The 22,021-nt window shown below is 30.0% G+C and overlaps 2 protein-coding genes across 5 annotated transcripts in view; one reads left to right on the forward strand and one right to left on the reverse strand.

Moving 5' to 3' along the window:
* Window positions 1–200: 200 nt before the first annotated feature.
* The window catches only part of LOC141531011 (uncharacterized), a 33,248-nt gene continuing 11,427 nt past the window's right edge, over window positions 201–22,021 (reverse strand). For 2 of the 4 annotated variants that reach the window (XM_074248479.1, XM_074248480.1), the window contains exons 2-5: window positions 4,358–4,604; window positions 3,946–4,269; window positions 1,262–2,445; window positions 201–787 (exon numbers count right to left, since the gene is read on the reverse strand). In XM_074248479.1, coding sequence (XP_074104580.1) covers window positions 1,582–2,445; window positions 3,946–4,269; window positions 4,358–4,588 — 1,419 coding nt within the window. In that variant the 5' untranslated portion in view covers window positions 4,589–4,604 and the 3' untranslated portion in view covers window positions 201–787; window positions 1,262–1,581. Of the gene's footprint in view, window positions 788–1,261; window positions 2,446–3,945; window positions 4,270–4,357; window positions 4,605–21,818; window positions 21,963–22,021 lie in introns of all 4 variants that reach the window. The other 2 variants (XM_074248478.1, XM_074248477.1) reach the window with 2 other exon arrangements.
* On the forward strand, window positions 8,935–9,742 carry Def2 (defensin 2). Its single transcript, XM_074247621.1, has 2 exons — window positions 8,935–9,094; window positions 9,176–9,742. The coding sequence occupies exons 1-2, from the start codon at window positions 8,992–8,994 to the stop codon at window positions 9,442–9,444; spliced, it is 372 nt and encodes a 123-aa protein (XP_074103722.1). The 5' UTR covers window positions 8,935–8,991; the 3' UTR covers window positions 9,445–9,742.

Here is a 22,021-nt window from a genome sequence, read left to right on the forward strand (position 1 = left end):
ATCCCGATGTTACACTCATCAAGAGCTTTCATTTGAGTAGCCACATGCATTTTTGATATATTTTTCATATATACATATATATATATATATATATATATATATATATATATATATATATATATATATATATATATATATATAATATATATATAAATATATAAAATATATGAAAAATTGATGTGGGTACTCAAATGAAAGGTCTCGATGAATTTAATATCGAGATGAGGTTGTATTTTAAAAAATATTATTAGTTGACAAGATACAAGGTTAATTTTTTAATAATATAGATTTTAGGTATTTAACATTCAAGATTTATTTTACAACAATTACAGTTTTAATTAGACATAAAATTTATATTATTTAATATTCATTAATCCAGCATTAAGGTGCGACTGCGATGGAACTCTAGCGTTAAATTACCTTTTATTTATATTAAGCATGAATTTTCATTATATTACTCGTTATCCCATCAAAGTGTTAAGCCAATCCAGGTCTACGTTCATTGCCAGACATTACAATTACACGTGACATCAAAATTTATATTAGGTAATAGCCTTTTTGCGATTATTACTACTTTACATGTCGTACTTAACTTTATGTCCTAGGACACGCTTTATCAACAGTTACATAGTGTCAAATCTATTTACATCAGTATAACACTCACAGATATTCATTTTCATTTTTATTATTAATATACATCACCAATGATTAGCTGGGGTTTATCATGCAATTACGAGTAGTTTTTATTGGGACATCAACACTGTTTACTTATTTATAGTTACGTAATCTAATAACAAAATAAAAGTATCTAAGGCCAGTTTTCAACGGTAACCTCTCACTTTTTTTTTTTTTTTTTTTTTTTTTTTTTTTTTAATTAATTAAATCATTGATTTTTGAGAAAATAAATAGATAATTATTATTTTGCCAGATTGCATAGAAAATTAATTTTGATTATTTTGAACGATTTTCTTCACATAAATTGATAATTAAAGCCTGAGTTGAGAATTTTGTTCAAAATGGTGACTTTAATCCACCATTTTGTCGGAAACTTGCTAAAAAAATTATAATTACAATTTTACTCACTTTTAAATTGAATAAAATATAACTTTAAGTCATTTTTAACAATTATTTTTACAAAAGTAAATTTACAAAAATTAATTTAACACAAAAAAGTTTTAAATATTTAACACAAACTTTTTAACACCAAATTTTTTTACTGTGTACCTTAATTAACAAAAAAAAAAAAAAAAGTGAGAATTACTGTTTGTACCGTCCTCAAGAATTATCAACAAATTAATAAAAATATCTTTAACGATTAAGATATCCGGTATCTGGTAATCGATTGTCTATATAATAAAACGTGGTCCTTGAATACGATATCTTTATCACTGGGTCTACAGATAATACTATCACCGAGTTACGTAACCTTGATTGAATATACATTTACATTAACGTTGATGAGCTAAACTGCTGACGACTAAAATAGACTTTTAAAATAAGTAAAATATTCCTTTGAAATAAAAAACGATCCAGGTCTTCGTCCAGCAAAGACAATAATAAAAAAAAAAAAGCCTCTTGGATTTATTTAACAAAAAGATCCTTCAAGGAGGAGCAGATGGAGGGCTCGCAGGCTTCTGCTTCGGGTTCCTTGTTCCCGCCGGAGAACCAGCTGGCGACTTTACCGGGTTTGGGCTTTCCGGGAGAAACCGCGGGCTTTCCGGAGGAAGATTCGGACTTGGAGGACTGGGAGGTGAGGAACTCCTCGATGGCGGAGCCGAGGACTTGGGCGTCGACTCGGGTGCCGCTGGAGTCGTCCCAGACGACCTTGTGCCGGGTTTCCTTCGGCGGGGAGGATTTAGCGAGAGTTTCCTTGACGGTTTTGATGACGCCGAGCTTGACAGCGGAAGAGGAGGAGGAGGAGGAGAAGGAGGAAACGTCGACGCTCCTCTGCTTCTTCCACATGGGCTGGTGCCGGTTGGCGAACCAGCTAGAGGGAGGAGGCTCCGTCGAGGCTTTCTCCGCGCTCGACTGCTTGCTCCCGGTCCCGTGGAGAATCGAGACGTCGAAGCTGTTCGAGCGGTGGTCCTTCAGTCGCCGGCGCTTCTGCTCCAGGCTCTTTGAGGACTCTCGCTCTTCTCCGCACCGGTTTATTTCTGTTGCCGAGGACGTCAGCGAGCTCAGGATCGAGATCAGGTCCGTGTTTGAGCACACGATCCCCGGCGACGCGCCCGTCAAAGATCGCGGGAACTCTGAAGCTCTTCTGCGAGACGTCGACGCCTGGTTTGTCCCCGACAAAGAACACGATGAGATTGAACTGGAAATTGCACCAAAGTCCGAAAAACGACGTTGTTGCTGGGTGTAGCGCTGCGACGAGCTGTTTCCTTCCAAGGGCTGCACTTCGCACACCCTTTCTCTTGATGGGGTCTTCCACATTTTCAAGCGTACCTGAATTTATTTTTTATTATTATTTTTTTTTAGTTTAAAGAAAATTATTTGAAAAAATTTTTCAAATTTTGTTTACAAAATTAAAAAAAAAAAAAAAATATTATAAAAATTATTTTTAATTATTAATTGAATAATAAATAAATAATATTTTGCTTTATTAAATAATGACTTTTTTTAAATTGCTGTATTTTCTTAAATATTGACATTTTAAAAAATATAAGCTCATCCTGATGTTACACTCATCAAGAGTTTTCATTGGAGTACCCACATGCATTTTTATATATTTTTCATATATTCATATATATATATATATATATATATATATATATATATATATATATATATATATAAATATATAAAATATATGAAAAATTGATGTGGGTACTCAAATGAAAGCTTTTGATGAGTATAATGACAAAGTGAGCTTATATCGTTAAAAATGTCAATATTTCACAAGATACAAGTATTTTCAAATGAAATTTCTCCTAATAATATAGATTATTATTTATTATTGATTAAAATATTTTCATCAATTAGATAGACATTTTTTTTAATTAATTAAAAATTCCAAGAGAACTTTTTTATTCCAAAAAAAAAAAAAAAAAAAAAATAATAATTTTATAGCTTTTATGGAAGTTTGTCTTCATTAGCAATTAAACGATAATTGGCAAATAAAACTCAAGCGATCTTGATATAAAATAAATCAAAATGGCCTCTCGGCTCGAGATAGTTATTCACCGAATTTCATTTGACTGCTGGAAATAAAGGAAAAACTTAGTATTTTCCGATAAAGTTGTAACTTTACGATGTATATTGACTTTTCAATGAGCTTTTTAATTTATTAGTTGAGTTGTAAAATGACTGTGACATTTTAATACTTCAAAGAGGGTATTATCATGAATTTATCGATATTTAGAATTCAGTGACTGGAAAAGTGTGAAAAAGCTTACAATTAAATTGATAGTGACAATCATCTACTGTATATAATTTAATAGAAATGATGCTGTGCAATAAATTTGTGTATTTACATCCTTGGAAATTCAAATTACATTAAATATAATTGATTATTTCAAATAAATTAAATGCAAACAGACAAAATAGTTAAAGATTAATTAAAAATTTTAATTTTGATTTTATTGAAAGTAGAAAAGAAGATAATTAATAATTAATTATATTTATATTTTAAATTTCGTATTTTTATTTTAAAAATCAATTAAACAATTATTTAAAAAAATAAAATTTTAATGTAGTAAAATGCAAATTTTTTTTAACGTACGAAAATTTGATATTTTAATTGTAAAAAAATAAAAAATCTATAATTTTAGATAAAAAAATTTAATTAATTATATTTATAAATAAAATTACATATTTTTATTGCAAAAAATTCAAAAAATTTTATAAAAATCTAATCTTTAAATCCAGCAACTGGAATTATCCAAGAAGCCCAATAAAAGGCGTGCAATAGATAAAAAAAATTAAGCAATCTTACCGATACTTTACCTTTCTTGCTTTAATCTCCGCAATATCATCCATAATATCGAGTTGAAGATTGTGAGTGCTCCCAGAATTGCTGGGAGGTCCCCCAACTCCGGACGAACTCGAGTCGCGTCTGATAGGAAGTATTCTCGTCGCTCCAGGAAGGGCAGCGATGGACTCCCGGCGATTCCGGCCAAACAGCATCGGCGGGACCTTGGAGATAGTGACGACAGAGTGCCTGCGGCCTCCGGGTTGGGGAGCCGGTGCTTGAGACAGCGTCGCCAAAAAAGCCGCTTCCCTCGGCGACGGTCCTGAACCTTCACCCCCTCGCTCGCTCAGGCGCCTCACCTGAAATTTTAAAAGTTTAGAAATAAAAATTGAGATAATATTGCAAGCAACGAAGAGGACAAAGTTGAGGGTGAAGTTTGAGAGTTACCTGAGACGCAGTGATCCCCGTGGTGCATTGTGGCGTCGGGAGAGAGTGCTTGCGGGTCTCTCGCCAAGGCGAAAGTAAATATGGGTTTAGTGAAGGCGAGTCTGGGTCTAAGCAGCGTGGAGGAGACTCATTTCTCCGGCGCTCGGCTTCCTCTTCACCTAGAGAGCTCTCTTCTACTATTATTTGCGGCTCGCCTCCGCTGCACTGAGAGTACAGCTGCTTCCTCATCATTTTTCTTCTCTGGAATCTGAAAATTTATCCACATTCGTCAGAACTGTCAGATGCTGCAAAATAACAAATCTTTCTTTCTTGTCGTATTTTTATATTATTTTATTTTTTTTTTATTATTAATAAATGTCAGTTCGATTTTTCAAGTTATTTTGCTCGGAAAATTTGCAAAAAAAAAAATTAATTAATTTTTTTATAATTATATTAAACTAGCGGCCTTGCAATCACATAGTGACTTGTAAAATATAAAAAATAAAATTTTGCAATATTAAATAATGGATTTTGTTAAATTGCACTGTACTTTTTTAACTATTGACTTTTTTAAAAAAATAAGCTCATTCTGATGTTACACTCATCAAGAGCTTTAATTTGAGCACCCACATGCATTTTCATATATTTTTCATATATACATATATATAAAATATATGAAAAATTGATGTGGCTACTCAAATGAAAGCTCTTGATGAATGTAACATTGGGATGAGCTTATATCTTTAAAAATGTCAATAGTTCACAAGATACAGGCTCATTTCTTAATTATGTATCAACACAGTGAAAAATTTTTATGTTAAATTTAGAAATTTTGTTTCTTAATTAAATTGAAAATGATCTTGGTTAATTTTTTATTAATCAAATAAATTTAAAAAAAAAAAAAAAAAAAAATAATGTAATAATTTGAACTTCTGTCTATCTGATATTAATTAAACTTTATTTAAAAATATTATCAAAATAACTCGGTGAACGAAGTCATGAATATTTTATCCGAAATATGTTTGTATGACGGAGAGATATATTTATTATTCCGGTGGCTTAATATTCAGTACGTGGGATCCAGGATAATACAGAAGATCACGAAGCCAACGAGCGAGACAGAATGAGATGTTGCTCCGAAAGTCCAGGATAAAATTAATGTCGAGACTGGAGCCTCGGTTGGGGACTCGGATTACTTCTTGATCCAATAGTTGATAAGGGACTTTATCTCCTCATTCCTTTTATCGCTGGATTATCTTTCTGATTATTATCATTATTTTTTTTTTTATTTAAGATTTTTGATTAGAAAAAAATTTGAGATTCAAATGGCAGGTAAAATTTTTAAAAACAAAAAATTCTAAAAAGAGAAAATTAAATTTTCAATAAAAAAGGCCCTTATTAATTTTTATCTCACGATTTTTAGACGGAATAATAATTTTAAGTTTTTAAAAAGTTTATTATCATTAATTTATTTATTAAAAAACAGAGAAAAAGCTCAATTAAAAAGTAGAGAGTATAAAGAGAAGAGAGTTAACTGATTTTTTATAATCTTAAAATAGATGCAGAAGAAAACAGAAAGAGGAAAGAGAAAACAGGGAAGTATATTTATTCTTTAATGTTTTATTAAAGCAGAGCATCCTGCGCTTGATAGGACTCGGGACAGCTTATGGTGTTTATGTGATATTTATTTTTTATCAGCAGATCCGAGAATAGGTACTCGGTAGTTACCGTAAACTATATCATGTACGATAGGAGAGTACGTACTACGTGCTAACGAGAAACAGAGATAAATTTATGCTGAGGATGCTCCTCTTGTATCCGCGACAATATAATGCGAGCATTCCCTCCTATATTAAATAAAAAATAATAATCTTTTATCGTTGTTTTAAAATTTTTTTTTCGGATAAAATGAATCTTTACAATTTGAATTTTAAATCGGGACTCTTTGAAGATTTTATTCATTTATTCATCAAGTATTATAGGATGTAATATCAATAGTATTATCGGATATTTTGTCATCGTTATAACCTTTATAATTTATCCATCAGAATATCGATATTAATTAATCCATTCTTCTGTTTTATCAAATATATAATTCAATGTAGATTTCACGGTTATTAATTATTCAATAATTACCTCCGTATAATTGATTTATACATATTTTATTATTATTGATTTTTTAGTTATTTTCTATAGAGATTTTAATTTACTGGTAAATTAATTTATAACTATAAATTTAATAAATATGATCTTGTAATTTTAACATATTGTGATTTTATATACAATGACCTATATAAATTTTATATATTTATATAATTATCAAAAATAAATAATACTTTAATTGAAATTGAATATTTTTCAATTAATTTAACCTAAATAAACACTTTTATTTAATTCAATAATAATGATAGTAATTATTAGCAACTTTGCTAAATAAAATTTTGCTTTATTTAATAATGACTTGTTAAAATGCATTGTAATTTTTTAAATATTGGCATTTTTTAAAATATAAGCTCATCTCGACATTACACTCATTAAGAGCTTTCATTTGAGTACCCACATCAATTTTTCATATATTTTATATATTTATATATATATATATATATATATATATATATATATATATATATATATATATATATATATATATATATATATATATATATATATATATATATATATATATATGAATATATGAAAAATATATAAAAATGCATGTGGGTACTCAAATGAAAGCTCTTGATGAGTGTAACATCAGGATGAGCTTATATCGTTAAAAATGTCAATAGTTCACAAGATACAAGGTCATTTCTTAGTTATGTGTAGAGATATCCTGGATATAAAATTTTTCTTCTTCTCTTAATAATATCGATAATAATAAAATTTCAATCGATGATGATATGATTATTATTATTATTTGTTATTAATTGCTCAGGGGGGTTTGCCCCGGAGTCCGATTCTCCGAGGGCCCAGCCTGAGCTCCATCCGTTACTGCTGGACCACTCTGCACAACAAGGCAGTTAGTGATCACAGCAGGCCAGAGTCATTTCCCTTAAGAGATGGAGAGAACCAAGTAAAACAGCCTTCTGCATCCTAACTGCCAAGAACTCAGCTTTTGATGAGCAAGCTGGAACTTTGGCAAGTGAGGATACAAAAGACTGTTTCATCCCTCCTAGGACGCCAACAATCAGGACGACAAGCTTGACACGGTAACCTGGGTAAAGTTTGCCAATTTCAAACAGGAGATCCTGATATATTTGTCTTTTGTGCTCTTCTTTGGCTGAGATGTTGTATTCAGCCGGGGCCGAGAACTCAATGACATAAATGTCACGAGTGGCCTTGTCGAAGAGCACAATATCAGGTTTGTTATGATCTATCCGCCGGGTTGTTGCAAATGGCATGTTCCAATATATTTTGCAACTGTCATTCTCAACAACCTGGGGAATATCTCCTGGCAAATAAAGCAGCACTGGTGTCACGTCAATACCGTAGCAATGACGAAGATAGTAGTACAGTACTCTCAGGGCAGCATTGTGACGCTGGATATATGCACCTCTCGCCAGCACTGGACATGCCGACAAAAGGTGCATAAGCCTCCTACAGGACGTGTCCGGAAGCTGCACCTGGAGCACCTTGCTACGGTACTCAAGAGTGTTAATGACACCATCTTGGCAGGCAAATATGAACCCTTCAGTCTCGGACATCAGGCCCGCTGACTTTAAGAAGGAAAACGTCAGCTGGATGGACAAGCCATGATCACGCACGTGTTTAAAGAACACGCTGTGCATGGACTTGTCCATCAGTTCGCCAAGGAGTAGTTTTTCCTCGGCGTTCCTGATGACGCTCTTAAATTCCTCCTTTCGGAGTTCCATAAGAGCGTTTATTTCTCCAAGACCAAGGGTTCTTGCCGCATATATTGCTGCCTTATACAAGAATGACCCCTTATGCGCATTTTCATGTTTATTATTATTATTATTATTATTATTATTATTATTATTATTATTATTATTATTATTATTATTATAATTAGAAATTAATACAATTTAATTACTTAGAGTGAAATGAAGCAATATCATAATTAATAGGGAGTTTAATTAAATTATTGATGAAACAATGTTTGAGTACGTGGAGTATGGAGTATGCAGTGTGGATTTTGTTTAGAGTAGAGTAAAGTGAACGATTTCCTTGACTGTCTACTGGCCAAAGTCCTTGGAATTCGCCGAAGTATTGGATCTTCAAACTCCGAGTGCGTTTGTAGATTCACCGGACACAAACTGAACCGCATCAGGACACTCGGTTAAGGTTTCCTTCCTCGCCTCTCTCCCTGCTATACATACACAATACACACTCACATGCATACCCACACACTCGCTTGAATATAATAATAATACAATATAATATCACATAAATTTTCTCTCTATCCTCGCAATTATTTTGCCCGCAGTTTGATCCTTTAACACCGGAAAACCATTTGATATATCATTTTGAGATTAAAATCCTATTTTTGTTATTTCGCTCCACATCCACATCCATTTTTTCCTTTTTCCTCATTCTTAGATACGATATAAAAACCGGGATCTCTCGAGCTCGCTTCACTGCATACTAATCAGTGGACAAAGTTACAAATTTATTGAAATAAAAATAAATAAATTACAATGAAGTTGTTAATTGAATTTATTTTCGCTTCTTGTTTGATCTCGGGTATCTCTGCCGCTGCAATGCCTGGCAGAATCTTCGAGCGCGACGTCGGAAGTGATTGTCAGTTTATTTTCAAACTTTCAATTAAAAATACTTGCAAATAATTTATTTAATTTAATTTATTATTATTTTATCGAGCAGATGCCGAGCCAGCTGCCAGCGAGATAGACAACGTCGGACCCGCGGCCAGTGAAATAGACGATGTCGGACCCGCGGCCAGTGAAATAGACGCAGAAGGCCCAGAACTAGTCAGAGAACGTCGCTTAACCTGCGATTTGTTCTCCTTCCAATCTCAGTGGGTCTCGCCTAATCACTCAGCTTGCGCTGCAAAATGCATCGCTAAAGGAAAACGCGGCGGGTCTTGCTCAAATGGAGTTTGTCATTGCAGAGGCAGATGGTTTGGTAAATAATTGACATTTTTTATCAACTCTATATTCACTTTGGTCACCGGATAGTCAATTTTATTACATATTATGATTATTATTAAATATTGTAATCAAAAATATACTTTGGAGGATTTTTCTTGTTCAATTTTACAAGAATTTATCTCTTAGTATGCTTTGCTCCCTTTTTTATTCATTTTTGCCCCTTCCCGCTTTTATTTTAATTAAAAATAATTAATATTATTAATATAGCAGACATTTTGCTATTTTTAGTAGTATACGAAAGCAATGTACCAAAAATAATAAAAATTTGAGTAATTAATAATGTTTTTTTTTATTAAATTTTTAAAAAATTAAAATATTTTAATTTTAAAATGATTAAATTTGAATAAATATTTTTAATCGTGTCTTTAATATTTAAAATGTAAGAAGAAAAATTTTTTCATCTAAATTATCAAAAATTTTAATTTAATTCATGTTCAAAAAAATTTTATTGCTTCTTTTTTAAAATAATTATAAAGACTAATTTATTTATTTATTATCGTTTCTAATGACTTGGATAATTAATTAAAAATTAAATTAATTCTTAAAAAAAATTAAAAGATTACATATTAATAAATTTGAAATGTAAAAATATGCATACACATAATTCTGGTTAAACACACACTCCAGGGAGTTACCTTTGTTGATATTTAGGTTTATAATCGCATTTGTTGGTTATCGTATTTCGTATTACGTACCGATATAACGGACGTTCGGTATTGAATGTACGCATTGAGCTCTAAGCCGGCGATGCAAAACGTATTTGCACAAAGCTCTATACACATAATACGTAATATGATATCACAAGGACCGATAAATGCGCTCGATAATTTCGGGGTAATAAATTTATAAAATTGCCGATGTTTACCGAAGAAACCGCTACACCGGCTCGACAAATACTCCCTTTTATGTTTACCGCAGTTTTAATTTGTTTGATCTAACTATAACTAAATACAATTTTAAATACCGCATTATTGGAGAGTTTTAATTTCCTTTAATTAAAAATTCTTTAACTATCGGGCAAACTTTCAAAGTTCCTACATGTATCCAATATCTATTTTTGCACTTTATTGCCATCGATTCTGATAAAAATGTCTCGAGTTATGTGCTAAGTAATTAATATTACCATTATCCTCGAAATTTATGCGAATTTCAAAGCTATAACTTCAGGTGTGACTTCATAAGGTTCGGCCGAAATGAATTATTACGATAAGTCATTTATTTTTTAGCGATTCGATAATTGGAGAATTTTTTTATAGTTTAAATTAAAAAAAAATTTTTTTTAGAACATATTAACAATCTATATTGTGCCCTTTCAAGGTTTCATTTCATTCATTTTAAAAATATAAGCTCATCTCGATGTTACACGCCTCAAGAGCTTACATTTGAGTACCCACATCAATTTTTCATATATTTATATATATTATATACATGTATATATGAAAAATATATGAAAATTCATGTGGGTACTCAAATGAAAGCTCTTGATGAGTATAACATCGGGATGAGCTTATATTTTTAAAAACGGCAATATTTATAGTGTGCAGTGTAATTTAAAAAAATTTATTATTTAACAAAATAAAATTTTAATACTTAATAAAATTTATTTTATAAGTTAAAAAAAAAGTAGGAAAATAAGGGATGAAAAATGATCATATAAATCATAAAAAAAATTAAAACTTCACAATAAATTATTTCTTCCAAGTCAAATAAACACTTAAAATAAATCGCCTACTAAACAATAAAAAAAAATTCTATTCTATTTATTTTTCCAACGGGAAAAATAAAAATAAAAAAAAAAAAAAAAACCATTATTTATCCGGAATTTGAAATATTTAAACAGTAAAACGTGAACAAATGTGAGGTACAAAAAGACGTCTAGTGTACTTGAATTTAAAAACCAAAGCCCTTTTGAAATAAAACGGTATTGCGTCAAAGCTGTTACACCCGCAAACTCGGGCATCATCCTGCCCGGGCTTACGTACACACGTACTATCATTATTGTTATTTATTATCCTTGTTATTACATGTGTATTAAATGCAGCAATCAATAACGCCAGAGAGAACAATACAACGTCAAGAAGGGGAGGTGTAACAAGTAATTAAATTACAAATTCAACGCTGGTGACTGCTGAATTACTGTCCAGCGGATTTGTTCCGGCCAAACTATATATTCTTCGGTAAATCGGCAAGCAATAAATTTGTTAAATGTTCCATGTCCTCCTGAGCTGACTACTGACATTAAATACGTGCAAGCGTCGGAGGAAAAACTGGGTTATAAATAAATTCGGTACAGGGATGAAAAAAAAAATTTTTTTTTCCCCATTGAGCCCTTGAAGTAACCCAGTCGTAGTTGTAGCCGTAGTTATAGTCATAGACCAGTCGCAGTGCGTCCAATGAAAGTAAAGAGGAATTACGTCGATCGATAGAGTAACCGTCGGCGCCTATATTATATCCAGCACTGTCGTCATCCGAATCTGACGCGGTTATAAACCGAGAAAAGACCAAGATGAAGATGAGCGGAATATTATAACTTTACTTCAGGATATAAATACACTTATCATGGATAGAGCGAGTTGATATGTCGTCAGGGTCACGGTGAGGGCTGATACTTGTCATGGGAATCATTGTCAATTTTTACTTTGGTCGAATCACTAACAAACCCTCTAGAAAAATTATTATTAACTGTTAGTACAAATATCAATTTATTATTTGACGTAAAATTATTATTTTTTTGTAACAGTTTTTATAAAAAAAAAAATAATTAGAATGATTTTAAGTTAAATTTATGATCAAAAAATATTTGCGTGAGCGTTGACTTTTTTTTTTTGATCTGTCAACAATATTTATATAATTTTTTAATTAAAAAAATGCACCCAAAAATTGAAAAATGAATTTTTAGTGCAATTTATTGTTGTTCTAAATTTATAACCTTCCTTAATTTTTATGAAACATAAAAAAAAATATTTAAAAAATTCCAAATTAAATTTTTTACAAAAAATTAGCAAAAATTTTCCAATTACAAAATAATGTGCTTCAAAAAATCACCATCAATTATTTTTTTTTAATTTTTGACCATTTTTTAGTTACATCACTCGCTATGAGAGTAACTGTCTTCACTCAGTTACTCTCGGCTTGTATATTTATTAGGGTGGGTCAAAAAAATCGAATAATTTATTTTTGACTTTATACTCTGAAAAATAGGTTCGTAGACACCTAAAAAGAATTCTCTCCAAGTATAAGCTCTTAATTATAACGGGAAGGTCCTCCGCTTTGCGGGTTTCTAATTTTTTCGAATAATCAGATAAAAAAATTTATATCTCGCTTCCAACTGCTTGGAAAAATATTCCGTGGCATAGATTTTGTGAGAAATTGAATGCTTTACAAAAAAAGTCTCTTATGACTTTTTCAAAAACTCAACCGATTAAAAGATATTCATAGTTGAAGTTTGGCTATTTTAAGGAAAATATTCGTTTTTATTATGAATTTTATAAGTCGATGAAAAAAAATTATTTCGGATTGCGGAACTCATGATTTTGTAGGAAATTTACTGCTCTACAAAAATGGTCTCTTATGATTTTTTGATTAAGTGAAGACGTTACGAGATATTCATCGTCAAACATTAACGAATATCAATATATCCAGTTTTTGATCAATAATTCGATAAATTTTAATTTAAACTATGAGTTTCAGGAAAATTTACATAAATTTGAGTTTCGATCGATAAAGAAATGTTATAAACAATTTTTTTAATATTGTTTTCAGTCTTGAGCTTGTTTGATTGCATTAAAACAAGAAATTAGAGCATTTTTTTCGACATATAGCCAATGATTAGTTTAATTTGAAGTGAATGACATATTTCTTTGTCAAATTTAATATGAAAAGTATTGAATCAAGTAAGAAACAACCAGTATTTAACTTTTTTATAGATAAATTTTTTATTGAATTATCAATTGCAATATAATTGTCTATATTTTTAACATAACAGTACGCTATTACTATAAATAATTTCTCTTATTACAATTTGGGAATGTTTTTGATGTTCTTTGACAACTTGCAATAAGTACTGGAATTGTTCTTCATTTTTGTCAAGCATTGATTATATTCACTGACTAATGCAACAGCTCGCTCTGCTGAATCATTGACAACTTTTAGTTGTTGAAAGTATTCTTTATTTTCGAGATAACTCTCATTAGTAGGCCATAATTCAACATCGACATCAAGAAAGTCATACGGTAGATCGAAGATTTTGAAAAGATTTAATGACTTTTTAGACACAAAGTCACTCAGAGTTCTCTGCGCCAATGAATTCAAATCTTTTTAGCAATTACAAATCTTTTAGCTTTAGAATCTGTACCTTCACGAGTATTAACAGCTTCAACAATACTTTTTTACTTCTAATGGAACGCCATCGTCAAACAGTGATAAAATGGCAAGTTCATCGCTCAAATACCATAAGTGCGAAATCATTTTTTCACACGTAGCTGAAGAAATCAAAGGATTGATATGTTTGTACTCCAATAAATTTTTCATAAACTGCAAGTCATGATAAGCAGCAGTTGTTGCAGAAGTTGATGAAAACCAAGCTTTTAAATACAATGTGACTATAAAAATACAGAAATGACGAAGACCATGCAATTCTTTCTGAGAGAGTTTGAATTCATCTCTGAATAGATACATTTTCAAACTATAAATGGCCTTAGCCATCCATCTAGCATGATGAACAGCACCAGGACGTTTGAAAGAAATCTTTTCTTGAGGCATTTCTCCAAGGAAAATCAATGATAATTCCAATAATTCTTTATCTAACTTATTATAACATTTCTTTATCGATCGAAACTCAAATTTATGTAAATTTTCCTGAAACTCATAGTTTAAATTAAAATTTATCGAATTATTGATCAAAAACTGGAAATATTGATATTCGTTAATGTTTGACGATGAATATCTCGTAACGGCTTCACTTAATCAAAAATCATAAGAGACCATTTTTGTAGAGCAGTAAATTTCCTACAAAATCATGAGTTCCGCAATCCGAAATAATTTTTTTCATCGACTTATAAAATTCATAATAAAAACGAATATTTTCCTTAAAATAGCCAAACTTCAACTATGAATATCTTTTAATCGGTTGAGTTTTTGAAAAAGTCATAAGAGACCTTTTTTGTAAAGCATTCAATTTCTCACAAAATCTATGCCACGGAATATTTTTCCAAGCAGTTGGAAGCGAGATATAAATTTTTTTATCTGATTATTCGAAAAAAATAGAAACCCGCAAAGCGGAGGACCTTCCCGTTATAATTAAGAGCTTATACTTGGAGAGAATTCTTTTTAGGTGTCTACGAACCTATTTTTCAGAGTATAAAATCAAAAATAAATTATTCGATTTTTTTGACCCACCCTAATATTTATACCAAAAAAAACTCAAATATGTTCCCAAGAAAGATAGGGCGGATGGACACAGCTAATTTTCTTTCCTCCTTTATTTATTTCTGGACTTATTTTCCCTTTAATTCACCGCAGGGTTTTATTTTTTTTCCAGCTTGTAATCAAGGACATTTATTTATAGCTTAAATATGGATACGAGAACATTATCAGTTCAAGTGGTGTAATGTAATTAGATTTGTCTGGTGAAATAAAAAATAAACCATCTGTGGAATTTTATTTCAGCGAAAACGGTTTTTAGTTTTGTGGAATAAATTGTAGAAATAAAAAAAAAAAAAAAGGAGAGAGTAAAGATGAAGGATAAAAATAAAAAATATTAAGTTTAAAGAATGTGTATTGAATTTTCTAGGGAATTGTTTTACCTTCTGTATTATTTTTACCGCTATTATTACAGTGAGCTCGAGTGCTTTTTTTATTTCATCTGGTATTTTAAAAGGTAAAAAGGTACGATCATTAGTACGATTGGTCGAGATCCGGGATCGAAAAGCTTCCGGCGGAATACAGGGATGATTGGAAACTTCTTCACCCGTTCTATTCCTCCAGCTGTGCAAGAACACTCTTAATAAAGAAACTCTTTAATGAGAATAACTGCAGAACCTCTGCTGAAGCACAGAAATAAATATATTTTTGATCGGGAAAGTATATAATACTGGAAAAAAAAAAAAAAAAAAAAAAAAAAACTACGGTACAAGTACAAGTATCGGAAAATGGGTTTCACGCCCACCTACTTGTATTCCGTTTGCGTCTTTCGTGTTCGGCAATAAATTAATTCCACACTTGGTATTTTCTCCTTTTTTTTGCTGAACTTTATTATTGCGAAAATTCTATTTAAAAAAAAAAAAAAAAAAAAAAAAAATTATTTATGCTTGTGGAGAACAACGTGTGTTTATGCATATGTTTATCTCAAATTGTTTAATAAATATTGTCAAAAAAAAAAAATTTTAATTATTAAGTTCGATTTAGATAATGTTAAAAATAAACCGCTTTTACTTTCCGCTATAAAATTTTCTACATGGGTTACGACATCCCTAGACCGTGGGTGTCGATAAGCTTCTAACTTCTTGTAGCTCGAATATATATGATCATGATTATGCAATAAACGACGCTTATAAATGAGTCAAATGTAAAACACACATGTTCATATAATCACACTTGGCTGAGTTTAATTAATAATTAAAAAAAAGACAATTTTTCTACAAAGTTGATATTGGTTTGAAAAAGATCAAAGCAGTTGAAACTTTATCCAAAACCCCGAAAATCACTGTCGCATCTTTTATTCAGGTCATAAATTCTATAAATTCAGCACTATGGTACACGCAAGAGTTTCAAAAAATTCGGTCCTTTATAGAGCCGCATTCAAATTGAATTTCATATCCCGAGGCTTATGATTCAATGAAGAATATTAAGGGACGTTTTATATTTTTTTTTTACGGCGGTGAAATGGGTTTTGCGTAGCTCGCTGTAACAATTTGTCTCCGGTCTCGTGTTCTTGAAGTATAAAATATTGAATATTAAACGTAAAACATAAAACAAAATAATATGATATGATATATACGGAATATTTTTAATCAATCTTGGGGAAAACATTATTGGATTTATTTCCAGATTCTCTTTTCGCTCAAATGAATACCAATTAAAATCAATATTAAATAACATGTTGTATAATAAATATCCATATTCTCGCCATTTCAGTCGTTCAATCATATTATATATAAATCTCCAGTATTTGTTCTGGATTATATAACTTGCAAGCCGCCTTGTTTACAATTTTCCGATTAAACTTTAATAATCCCGATGTTATAAAAGCTCTTTAAAAATTACCATTATTTTATTTTGTTTAATTAATAAATTGCATAATTTTCTTTGATTAAAATGAAAAATTGTTGTATTGATCCTGGAAATAAAAAAAGGTCAGAATTTTCCAACTTGCGCCCAAGTAAAAGTAATTAACGAGATTCGTATCGGCTTTTATAGAAGGAAACAATCTCAACAAAGTATCTCAGAATAAATTTTATTTCTTTTGTGGAAATTCATTCGGCAAAGGGAAAAATAATTAAATCGATAGTTGTTTTATTTTATTTCTTTGTTCAGTCCTCGGGTAAATTGGGAGTGAAAATGGGTATCGTATATAAAAAAAAAAAAAAAAGAAAAAAAAACAAAAAAAAAGTAATTTTAAATAAAGTTTAAGTCGAGCTTACTTCCCACTGATTGAGTGAGGGAATCGAATCGCGAAGGGATTTTTTTATCTTACATTATACAAATTTATACGGGGGTAGTTTTATTATTCGGGTCTGTTGGATGCTCCGGGGAGAGACGAGGAACAATAGTTATTTTATTCTTTTAGTTTTATGGGACATATGTAATGTAAAGATGAAACGTCGGTTTGTATCTATCGGATTTTTGGTATCGGAATAACTAATAAATAAAAATATAAATATAAATGTATCTTTGGTCGTGTATCTACGTCGTCAATACGATTTTAACAAAAAGTAGACCTGGAGCGAAGATAAAAACGTTAAAAACGGGATTCAGCAAAAAATCCCTTGCCCGGGTGATCTAATTCCGGCAGGAGATAAATTTCCCAAAAAAAGCTATTGAGTTTTAAAACATTTTCAAGTCTCGTGTGGATTGAGTTATTTACTTGTACTCACTCCAATCAAACTGGTCAAAAAATTTATTATTATTTTAATCATTATTATTTTTTAATAATTTATTTATTATAAAAATATTGAAATTAAACATTTCAATTAATTAAAATTTCTGAACAAAATAATTATTATTATTATTTGATATTATATTATCAGTATGATTGGAATGATGAAAAACATTTAATAATCATTAAACCTTTATTATATCAATTTAAATTGACATTATTGGAAAAGTATTCACGCGAATAATTTCAAATAATAATAAACCATCAAATTTTCCCTTTCATTGAAAAAATTTTACATTTTTTTATTTTTACCAAATATTGAGCATTATTCACCCACGAAAAGTTCTAAAAAATTTTTTTTTTATCATTTGTAGATTGAAAAAAAAAAAAAAAAAAAAAAAAATAAATAAATAAATAAATAAATAAATAAATAAATAAATACTTTTTTACAATTCACAACAAATATTTTTTAAAACAAAGAACTTTTATCAATATTTATGTACTTTTAATATTCTAACCAACTCGCAGAGAGAACAAATACAAATTTCAATTTTTTTTTAACGAATACACAAGCCGTGACAGCACAGAACAACTGTTCCAATTCAGTAAAAATTTTTTTCTATCATATTTTCTGAAGAAATTAATTGGAATAAATTTTTTTGTATATTTTTGATAATTCTATTATTTTTTCAAGATTTGAATAAATAGTAATTTATTAATTTACTGTCATCAAGGTAATAAGTCAGTAAGAAATTTAAATTAATTTTTTATCGAAAGAAACCTTGACTTGACAATATAAATAAAAAAATTTTTTAAATTATTACACAGAGTGTAATTTAAAGATTAAGATTCGAAGAAACGAATATATTAAGTACAAAGTATAAAGTGTGATTATAAGGGTTTTATTTATAATGCTCGGGAGAAGAGAAAATCCCAAGTTGTCAGTTCCTGAGTAGAATAAGCTTGCAGTGACAGAGACAATTGTAAACATTATACAACCACAATGTATACAGTATTCAAATAATCTCTTTCTGTTACTAACTACATATTACTTTTGGGGACTTATCCGTCCATTATTTACCAGCAACGTCAAATAATGATAATACACAGGGAAAAAAAATTAATTTCAAAGTCTTTCATTGTCTTGAGTCAAGACAAAAAATTTTTTAATCAAGTAAAATTTATTTAAACCAAGAAAAATTTTAGTTTAAGAATTTTTTTACTTAAATTAAGAAGATGAAGTTCTTAAAAATTATTTTTTTGATTCAAATAAATTTTTTTTACGTAATAATTAAAAAAAAATAAGTTTAGGTTGAGCGCAAAAAGCCTCCAGTCAGCGTTTAATTTATATTTTTGACCCTACTCTTGATTTCTTGAACTATAACTGGCACTTGTTTAGTGCTGAAATCTCAAGTTTCCATTTTAACGAGAGGGTTTACAAAATCTTGAGGAAAATACCCAATTACTGTGCCTATAAAATATATATACGATATAATTTATTATTATTTAAAATTTTCAACATTTAATTTCAAAAAGGTTTATAAAATAAATTATTTTTTTCTCTAGATTAATTAAAAAAAAAAAAAATTTATTTTTTTCCAAAAATAAATATGCAAAATGATGAATTTTTACCGACGATTGCATCGCAGAATTTAATTAAAATTCATAAAACTCCTTTTTAAAGCCGTACATCAAATTTTTCAATAAGCTCCAAGCGAAAATGGCCTAGAAAATATTAACAGAGCAATAAAAATCGTTTTTTTCGTGTAATTGTGAATTATTGTCCTCGTTTTTTATTAATTTTCTCGAGGGCGCAGCCTTTCGGAAATTAACCCGAGGACTGATGAATTAATTTAAAAATGAAAAATAATTTTCGGTTATGAATAAATAAAATTATAATCAAAGTCATAAATAGAAAATAATTAAAAATGAATTCATCGAGAGTTCTAAAGCCGAACTATTTAATTAAAAAACTTTATGGGGAATGCAAAAATAGCTAAATTTCACAGAAAAAAAAATTAATTTGAATCAAGAGAAAAATTCTTAAAACACAAAAATAATATTGAAAATTTCAAGAATTTTTTTGTTTAAATTAAGAAGAAATTATTTACTTGATTTGAGTTAATTTTTTTTTTGTGTGGTGTATAATAATAAATAAAGTTATCGAGTAAATAAATAAATGAAAATAAACTCGTATAATAAAAATGTAAATGAAATATTGTCAGACGCGTAAATAAATACCATTGTAAGCTCATGCAAAGACTGTCGGGATAAAAACTAATGGAATTTCAGTGTTCTGGATTTCTTATAACTGCAATAAGGAGCAGGCTGGCTGGCTCTTACGAGATCTTTTCGACGAATTCATTCTAATAAAATAGGGGAGAGATTGTGATAAAAGGAGACGATAAAAATGAATAGATAGATGGAAATGTATTTGTATAGATATAGATGTTAATAAACGGTCACGTAACACATATTATGTCGGTCGAAATAAAATAGGCACGTGCAATGTATTGTGTATAGTATAAAAATAAAAAAAAATTATTAAAAAAAAAAAAAAAAAAAAAAAAAAAAGGAAAAGGAAGAGATATTATAAAGCAGAGAGGAAAGTATCGAGCGGCATAATGTGATGCAAAGGTCTCAACTACAGCGTTGCTAATTCGCGTCGTTAAAGTCTCAAGGTAATTTCTGAATGACTTTAGAATTTTTACTGGGGTTGAAGATTCAAAGTCGTCAACATTTACCAGCCATCGGGTTGTTTTCATTAATTAGACCCGAAATGATACAGCAGTCTCGAGCTAGATGCGTTTACATTTAAATTTTATTATTATTATAATTATCGTTGCGATTGCTGTATGTCGAAGGATGAAACAGTTGACATGACACTTAAGCCAAGTTAACTGTCATCGTGTCGTCGTAAACTCGTTAAAGGCGACGTTAAAGCTCGGCTATTAAATTTTTTTACTCTTTGCTCCAAAAGGAAGAGTTATGGGTAAAGTTTAGAGCTTGAGATAGTTTTTTAAAAGTATTTTGTTTTAATTTAATAATAACTTGATTGTTTTGTAAAATATATTTTTTTGGGTTGTGCTTTTAAATTTTTAATTAAAATAAAAATTTATTATTTACTTAGTTTGATGGAAAAAATGAAAAATTCAATTAAAAAGAGCTCTGGATGGAAAAATTTTTAAATTGAAATATTTGCGTAGTAATTTTAGTGTTGATGTGGACGATAATAATTTGATAAACTCAACGGGTATGTAGACGCGAGCTTATTAGATTCCAATGTGCGAGAAGAACGGCACGTTATGTATAGTGCTTGTCTACCAGTCCTGGGGGAATCTAATTTTTGTGGATTCCGTAAATAACTCTCGTCGCTGGTAACTCGATAAATAATCATATTGTTTTTCATGCTTTACATTCGTAATTTGGAGAAAATTATTTGAAATTTAAATATTGAAATATTTTTTAATCATCAATATTTTGCCTAAATCTTATTTTTGTTATTAAATTTTTTTTTTTTTTTTAAATGAATAAATTTTAAAAAATAGTCTATTAATAAAAAAATATGATAAAATACATAACTCCGTTATTTATATTTTATTTACCAGGCGGAAAAGTAATTTAAATGCAATTCCTAAGGAGAGACCGAGCAGCAGCTGGACTAGATCTCAGTCCCGAGTCGCGGTGTATTTATTTAACGGATTACGTGCTTAAGCGAGATAAAATCCATGAAAGTTGTTTTAACGTAGATTAACGATCCCTTACCCTCCGTACTCGATCATCTCCAGGCCAGTATAAGCAATAAAATAATAGAAGAGAGTCTGAAGAATGACAACCGAAGATTGAGAGACAGAAAGTCATCTCCTCTGTATGATTGTTCAATAAACGGTTTTGAGGGGATTGAAATAGCCGGGATTGAGAGTGTTAATAAAATAAAGAGAGACAGAATATCAAAGAGATTGAGCTGCTGGGAGACCGGGGGTGGCAGGAATAAGAGGAAAGAGAGGTCAAGGCCGGAAGAAGCAAATTCAAGTCGAATTTGTTCGTTCGATTGCACTTGTACTCTTCTTTCTCTTCTTTTTCCAAATGCCATTTGCTCTCTGCTTCGCTGGTGCTCTTTTGCTGCTCAAAAGCAATCAACTAATACGTCCATTCTCCTCAATATCTCTTTCACCTTTCACTCCCGCTTCATGAAATAAAATATTCACTCGCGATTCTTCAATTTAGATTTTTCAAATTTTTATTCTAACTCTCAACTCACCTAAATTTTCTTTCGATTTATTTTCTGGTGCTTCGTACTTTCTCGACGGGTTTATTTTTCACATCACACCGCTCGATGATTGGTTCATTTAATTAAAACCTTGGTTTAATTAAAAAATTTACTGCCTGATACAATAAGTAATTACTTGAAAAAAAAAAAAAATAAAATAAAATAATAATAAAATAAAAGCGGTCGAATTAGCA

The sequence above is a fragment of the Cotesia typhae genome, unplaced genomic scaffold (assembly GCF_013202065.1).
Source record: "Cotesia typhae breed Kobodo isofemale line unplaced genomic scaffold, CoteBio_Ctyphae contig_5, whole genome shotgun sequence".
NCBI classification, from domain to species: domain Eukaryota; kingdom Metazoa; phylum Arthropoda; class Insecta; order Hymenoptera; family Braconidae; genus Cotesia; species Cotesia typhae.

Bases quoted from the DNA above. Each gene is read 5' to 3' on its own strand.
- Def2 (XM_074247621.1), top strand. From the start codon at position 8,992: ATGAAGTTGTTAATTGAATTTATTTTCGCTTCTTGTTTGATCTCGGGT. The intron at 9,095-9,175 runs GTCAGTTTATTT...TTTATCGAGCAG, and splicing joins GCGCGACGTCGGAAGTGATT to ATGCCGAGCCAGCTGCCAGC.